This window comes from Pyrgilauda ruficollis, unplaced genomic scaffold, assembly GCF_017590135.1.
Source record: "Pyrgilauda ruficollis isolate IOZ18807 unplaced genomic scaffold, ASM1759013v1 scaffold153, whole genome shotgun sequence".
Lineage (NCBI taxonomy): Eukaryota > Metazoa > Chordata > Aves > Passeriformes > Passeridae > Pyrgilauda > Pyrgilauda ruficollis.
Window position 1 is genome coordinate 845,080 of NW_024513988.1, and position 8,079 is coordinate 853,158.

Sequence of the window (8,079 nt, forward strand, 5' to 3'; positions counted from 1 at the left end):
TTATAAAAATGAAAATTCTCCAATTATGGCAGCCTAACATGTGTGTGTGCATTTCTCCCCCCTCCTTCTTTTTTTGAATAGATTTCTTCTGTTCAGAAGACGAGTGCAGATCTAGGCCAGGAAGAGATCGTGCAGCTGTGCATGAAAAACATAAAATGGGTGGAGGATCTTTTTGAAAAGTTTGGTGAACTCTTGAATCGTGTCCAGCAGAAATGCTCCTAACAGAAATGTGTCCCAAATCCCACATTTTTCTACGGCACTAACCTGATGGAACAGAAAGCTCAGAGAGAGGCTCTGATTTCTTTTACAATGCCAGACTGCATTCTTATTCGTAGCCATTTTTATTTCTCTTTATGGAACTCTGTGCCTTGGCTTGTGCTAAGGAAAAGTGATGCTGCCAAGGAAATCAGTCCTTTGGAGATGGAACTAAACATAAACCTAACCACATTTTTAACCTGAAGAGTTATTTTTGATTTTGTAAACTATTGGATACCTTAGTTTTATTTTCAGAAATGTTTTTGACAAGTGATGAAGCATGCACTACATATACTTTTTTTCTTTTTTATTGCTCAACAGATAACAACACTTAAAATACTACAGATTTTTCCATCCCTGACTAAGTGAGAGAAAAGTCAGCGTTGGGGCGAACTAATTTTTACATGTCTGGCCACCAAATTTAGAGTTTTGTACATTTTGTGAACAGAGCTGGAGTGACATCAGTTTCTGCATACGTATATTGCCATCATAAAATCCAGAAATTTCATTATGCTTTATGGACTCCTTTTACTATTGTCATGTTTGGGAGACCGAACATGGAGTTGGTGCAATCCTATGACTGCTTTTGTGTCAAATTATATTGTAATGAAAGACAATGACCTTAACTATTTTCCCTGTTTTGAAGAAAAAAATATTTTCCTTTATACTGTGGTTTTTTTTTCTTTTGGAAAAAAAAATCAATTGTACATTTTATCTCACTAATAGTTGTATTTTTCACAGAGGAAATATTGTGGTTAAAATTGTTACATGTATCTTTGTAATACACTTTCCATTGTTTTCAGTAAATCCTATTCATTTATATGTTGATTTTATATTGTAAACTATGTATCTCGAGGTAACCCTTTTGTTTATACAGGTTTGCTTCAGTGTTAACCAGAATAATGCATAATGCATACTAGACTAGTTTTGCTTTAAGTGTAGTTGTGTTAGACACTGCAATTATTTTCTGGTATGTGAAAATAAATTTCTTACTAAACTAGCACTTGATTAACTGAGAGTTTAAATGAAGAGCTACTACACTTTATCTTGGTCAACAAAGATTGTTGATTGAAAATAGACTATATGCAGTGTTAAACACAGCTTACATAATTGTGTGTAGAACTGGCAGTTGCAGAGCTGTTCTCTTTTTGGTGCCTTTCAAGTCTTCAGACATCTTTGTAGCTTTTCTCCCCCCTCCAGGTTGTTAACACTTAGTAGTGCCACTAGTCACACTCAGACACTGAATGTAATGGGCTCTGATCAGGAGAGCATTTTCTTTAAATTTGCCAATAGAATGCCTTACTGAGTCATTCAGAATGGAGATGTACTCTACTGGCGTCCTAAAAAAAAAGTCATGTTGGTCTTTTTTCAGATAATGTCAAAAAAAAACTACTTCATTCCTTTATCCTTTTACTGCCACTTAGTGCCTTAATTTCAGCCAAGAGAGCAGGGTTCACTATTCATTGGCCAAATGAAGTAATGTTCATTGCCATGTGACCTTTCCCCCATGTTTTGATCCTATTTAGTTGTTAAATATTCATTAGACTGTAGAACTATCAAGAGTTTAATGAATAGATGTGAAAATGAAATTATTTGATCTTGAGTAAGCAAATAGAGGTTTGAATATTAAAGTATGTACAGAATTTTAGCTGATTAGATTTAGAACCTTGTAGGATGTTTACCATATTTCCAAAGCTTTTCATCCTTAAAAAGCAATAATTCTCCTTTACAATTTGTGTGCAGACTACGATGAACAGAAATGGGTATGTGCCCTTGCCTTTTTTAAAGCCTCTTCCTCGTGGTTTTGCATTAAAAAGGGAGGTCACTGTCGTGTTAATAGCACATTGTGCTACTGCCGTGTCTGCAGTTATCAAGGAGAGGAGGTGGGTTTGGGGTTAGGCAGAATGTGCAGATTGTTAGAGCAATCATGGAGCTAATTAATTCCCAGGGTGAAAAGAGGGGTAGCTGTGGGGGTAAGGAATTTCTGTAGTTTCTGTCCTGCTGGGTCTGCTAGGAGCTCGAGTTTGGTTTTACCCTCTAAACAGTAGTTACCAGCCTTGGCAGCAATTAGATAAAATTATTTTAATGTAAATGTGCACACTGGAGTAGAAATGTGCCTGGTACACTCTTCAGTCATGAGTGGGCATTCCCAAATTTCCATCCCTTACTGGGATGGCTGGCAGTGGCTGCAGGTTCATCAGAGGGAATTAGGTGCCCAGGCAGGGTTCTCTGGTCACGTTACAGTTTGGAAATTCCTAGTCTGTGGTTTTAAAAATCATGAGGATACAGGCTGAGGGAACAATGGAATCAGCTCCTTGATGGTGTAGTAAAGAGCTGGTCACACTTTGTCTCTCTCTCACCCCTTCCTAATGAAGCAGTGAGTTGAGAGAGTTCTCTGTGCTTTCTAGAACATTACCACTACTGGGTACTTACTCTGGATTTTCTATTCTAGAAGTAGCTTTAGAAAGCTGCTTTCAGTCCTTAGAAGCTGGGAAAAAAAATGAGAGGCTTTTGGAATAGCTTGTCCCTGTTTAAAAAGGAAGTAATTTTAGCAACAACCATTAAAAAAAAAAAGTAAAAATAAAAAAGGGGGTGGGGGGACCAGGATGCTCTGCACTGCCATAGAAAGTGACCTGGCTTATTTTTGGCTGTTTTGTTCCCAAGGCCAGTTAAACAAGCACTGTGCCTGTAGAAGACAGGAAAAACTTGTCTTGAATGAAAGTAACTGCCCCAGACTATTAAAGATTAATATAATGGAGCTTCCATCTTTGTCTTGGGGTGCCGAAATGGTGGCTGGATTGTTAATTTACCAAACCAGAATAAGTAAAAACACGAAACTCTTGAGTGTGTTGAAGGGTCATAAATCAAAGCAAAGCTTTGTTAGTAGGATTGAAGAGGTTTTTTTATACTGAAGCAAACTTAATGAAAAAATCAATGTACAAATTACTTTTTTGCACAAATAATTTGTTTTGTTGCATTTTAGTTAATGAAGTCTGCACCCACACCTCAGATTTTTTCCCCTTGGAGTAACAGTGAGGTCTTCATCCCTTAATATGACAGTGGAAATTGAGCACTGATTTGACTGCAAGAGAAGATGCACTAGGAAAGAACAAAGCCCTCCTTAGACTATGAATTAGCAAAACAGGAATGAAACAAATTGCATAATCAGTTATTTGGCTTTTAATTCCACTATTCTTTCCTTTAGTATGGCATCCCAATTTACACTGGGTTTGGTTTTATTCAAATACAGCATTGCTCTTAAAGGCAGGTTTGCTTTGAGATGCTACTCCCAAAGTTTTGCTAGCAAAGAATCAGACACAAAATTGGATTGAGAAATTGTTTCTGAAAACAGCTGAGGACTTTAGGGTCTTTGAGGTTCTGTGTCATGTATTGTATTCATATATTGTCAAAATGAAATACTACTTTTTAAAAAGTCAGATCTTACAGGCTGTCTTCCAAGTAAATGATTCCCATAGGAAATATATTTTAAATATTATTTAAATATTTACTACTATTTAAAACAATTTTAAAGCAGGAAAGTTAATACTATGGTCACAAAATGTCAGTGTGTCACCAACCATTTCTTATTTCGTTGCCAGCACTTGACATTTGGTCTCTCTTACCCTATTATGAACCTGTGCATTTCACAGTGCACATTCTGCCATATTTTATTATTTAAGCTAATATTAACATGTCATTGGTAATAAATGCATGTTTTTCTGCATATCTGTTCTACATATGGCAAAAATGAAGCTAGGGCTAATTAAGAGACACTATGCATTCTTAGTCCAGATTTTCAGGTGGTCCATAATACAATGTATGGAAATGTGAAAAAGGACAGTTTTGTACCATTCATGATGTTATTAACTAAACCCATTAAAGTGAAAACACTTTTTAAACAAAAACCTTATAATGCTTAGTCATTTGTTATTAAAATATTAAGTCTCAAAAAGTTAAGATTGTTGGAAACAAATTGGCAATTTGAAAGTTTTCCTGTATTTTCTGCTTGCAACGTGAAGAAATACAGTTCTAGGGTTGGGGGCTGGGGGGTTTCCATTATGTTGCCTGGGCTGAGCGTGTCTGGTTGATTTGGATTTTTTAGTTCTGTGTTCTAAATATTCTAAATATTCTGAATTAATTTGTACAATGTAGCTGCCAGATCTTCAGCTGCTGTGGTGAGTGAGGAGCCAGACTGTTGGGGCAAGAGAGAATCTGCCGCTGTGATTCAGGTGGGATTTACCTGAACTTCAGTCTTTTCATTTGTTCTCTTTCTTGCTGGACTAGAACGTCATCTCTGTGTACCTTAGGGGAAGAAATGGTGCTCCACAGAGTTTTGGTATTTTTGCCCCCAGCAGCCACAAGGAATTACCCTGGATATTCTTAGCACTTGTTTTGCCTCACACAGAGGGCTGAACCCCCATCCCATGCTGGGAATATTGTCCCTAAGATCCACAGCAGCCCTTCTCTGAGCAACTTGCTTGCAGAAAAGGGAAATTCTGGAGGCTGGAATATTTTTTTTTTAATGCCCTCTGTATAAGCTTCTTCCCAAACCAAGATGAATATAAAATGAGTCATTTTCCCATGAAATTGATTGTTGTTTTCTTCAAAAAGTACTTTGGGAAGCAGGTAGGCAGAGAATGTCCTGTTGCAATCCTGAAGTTTTCAATGCTGTGTTTCAGGTACAACTTTTAATTTCTGAAGGTTTTATTTTTTCAAACAAATAAAGAAAAAGCAAAGCAAGAAGCTGAATGCATACAGCTTTTTAAAAAAGGAAAGCAGCTCCTACTATTTGCAGTTTGTGGGTAAGTATCTCAGGCAATCAAAATTACTTGCTCTGCATCAGCTATTTGCTTTTTCCATAGATAACCTAACAAATCTTTGTTTCATTTCTAGAAACTGAAGAAGAGAAAACTGTATTAAAATTATTTTCATTTGATTTCTTACAAGGATACAGAAATACAGAAAACTAGCTTTTTATAAAGGAAAAAAATAAATGGTGAGTCAGGGAAAACAGCAAACATTTCAGGGCTGTACTCTCTCATTTGTCCTGAGTGTCTTGGCTTCTTCTTTTTAAAAGTTCCACTGGGCATTTTCTTTTCTTTGTGTGTGCTTAATTTTGGTTGGTTTTGTTGGGGTTTTTTTAGCTACCTGATGCCCGAAGGGTAGAGGGAAGCAGCAGTAACAGCAGAGCCCATGAGCAGGACTGAAGGAGCAGCTAAGGCCCTTCATTTTAGTGTTCAGTTCAATTTATGAATAAATGAAGTCCTTTGTTTACGTGTGTTATTTGAAATCGTAAACTATGTAATTGGGAATACATGTTGTAGCCTTCTCAGACTCCCAGAACACAAGATAGCAAGGTCTTTTAAGTAAAATTATGTTGGTTTCCATCATCCTTTCCTTTCTAACTGTGGTGGCTGCTAGTGTGATTTGTCTGTGCGTTATTTATGTATCAGATATTTTTGCTGTGGCAACAGAAGGTAAGTGATATGATAATTGAATAAAAGCTGGAGCATCAATGTTTTATTATGTGGTTAGGTCAAATGGGCAGCTTGTTCAAAGCTCTGGGAGAATGAGGATTTAGAGCTCTTCCCTAATTAAAGCAACTTTGGTGGCTTCTGAATCTTCCCAGATTTTTGTTGTTGAAATTCCTGTCCCTACAGCTTTCCTAACAAACAACAGTAAGGGAACGCTTACTTGTTTCAGTGCAGCATCCAGCAACTTTGTTTAGAGGTAGTTTGAGCCAGCCAGAAAGGCAGTTTGACCACAGTCAATGGACTTTGCACTGAAGGAGTTGGAGAGAGAGCTCACTGTTCTGTGAGAATCCAAGTGTCGCAATTCTGGAACCAGATGCTTTAAATAAACCCCAGAAACCAGGTAACAAGAAATGCTCAGCCAGGGACTGTCCCTTTCTCTTTGACATGAACTGTACAAGTTCCCTTTGAGTTTAGTGGGGTAATAAAATTCTGCTGGATGCTTCTGAGGACATTTTCCTATGCTAAACCACGGACCTGGCAAAATATGGCATAATTGAGTTAGATGGCCTCAACCATTGTACAGTAATATAAAAGGCAAATTATAGATTCCTGCTTCTAACATACATGAACAATAAGCCTGATTCTCTGCCCTAGAGCATATAGGGTATGCAGCTTTTTCTAAGAAAATCAAAACAAATGGTCAAAATCAGGAATTCAGTTTTGCTCAGCAAATCCATTTAGAGTTCTCCTTTTCTCTCCCCTCACCCACTAGCTCCTGCTGTCCCATTAAGCTGGTGCCACTGGTGAGTATTTGTGGGATTATGCCCTTTTCTGACCCAGAGATGGGGCAACTGAGAGGTGTTTTAAAAACTTTTATTCCATTTTCAGTCTCATGTGAAGGGTGAGTCAATACAAATGTTAAAATGCACACCATCACAATCAGAAATGAACTATTTCCTAATTACAATACATTATAAGTGTTTCTTATAAACTTTTACTACACCATACTATAATTGCCTTAAAGCCAATCATCTAAAATTACCCCTTGTAAGTCCTACCACAATACATCTTTCATAGCTCTATTTCTCTAAAATATCTAATCTTATTTATAAAATCATCCTTTAAAATTTGTTTCTAGTTCCATTTCTCTCTCAACAATGTCTATCCTATTCCTATCCTAAGTCAACGTTTCCTATCTCAAAATTTACGTACAATTGCATACTGTGTAAACCTTCTGTCAAACTTTAAGAATTCTCTACAAATTCATTTCTCACGAGTGCTCACTGGGGAGGGGGAACATGGAACTTGTCCCACAGTGAAGTTACCACCTCACCGAGCTTCAGGTGGACATCACTGCTCCTCCTGCCTCTCCACAGCTGTGAACTGGTGAGAGCTGCTCCCCTAATTCTGAACTCACCCAAAGCCCCTTCCAGTAGTAACCCGAGTTAGCGTTTGGTTTTGTGATGCAAAATAGTGGAGTTAATGCTCGGTCAGTAAGGAAACGGCCCCTCCCAGCTGGGCACGGTGATTCCTGCCGCCTGAATTATTCACAGTGTCTGATTGCACTCCTCCTTCTGGCGTGCAGAGGACACTGAGCCTTCACTCTTCTGAGAGGACTCTTTGCATACTAAATATTTTTCTTTACCAGCCAGGTTCATGGCTTGATCAGGGCTATAAAATTGGTCGGGAGAGGTTTTCTGTATAGTGCAAAAAAAATTTTTTAACATGAACAATTTATGAATGATTAAAAATATAGGTATTTAAATTTTCCACTTAATATATGTCATAGTTTGACATACATACATGTGTCCTAATTTGACAATATGGTATCAGTGTAAGTAATGTACTTTTCTTAGAAGTTAGAAATTTGCTATTGATTTTAGTAAGTGACTTTTAGGTTTTTAAAATGCTGACAGGTGGCAAATTCTTAGTTAAAAGACTTTGCAGCTGAAATTTGCTTATGATATTAGTAAATTCATGTTCTATGTATGCTTTGGACCTAGAATGTTAGGATGATTATATTCTTTGAATCTTCTAGGTCGATCTAGATCTATTACAAGTAGAAATACTAAGAGAAAACTTACTAACATACATTCCAGGATCTCTTTAATACACAGTAGCCCATACCTGAGACAGAAGCTAAATGTTTTCTTAGGAACTGTAATCCAGACAGCAGTGCCAGGACTCATTTAGGGATGGTGGAGTCAGTCTCTCATTACAGCATCTAATCATGCTTGAACTCCCAGGAAACCTCCACTAGAGGGAAAAGTGGGAAAATTCACTAAAGACAAAATCCTTGTATCTTTATTAAGACTGAGAAATGTGGGCTTGTGACATCACAAGTTGTGTT

At 37.4% G+C, this 8,079-nt stretch overlaps 1 protein-coding gene across 1 annotated transcript in view; it reads left to right on the plus strand.

The window, feature by feature from the left end:
* Positions 1-4,165, plus strand: part of QSER1 (glutamine and serine rich 1) — a 43,417-nt gene extending 39,252 nt beyond the window's left edge. Inside the window, exon 13 of the mRNA XM_041461749.1 lies at positions 82-4,165. Coding sequence (XP_041317683.1) covers positions 82-222 — 141 coding nt within the window. The 3' untranslated portion in view covers positions 223-4,165. The remainder of the gene's footprint in view (positions 1-81) is intronic.
* The last annotated feature ends 3,914 nt before the right edge of the window (positions 4,166-8,079 follow it).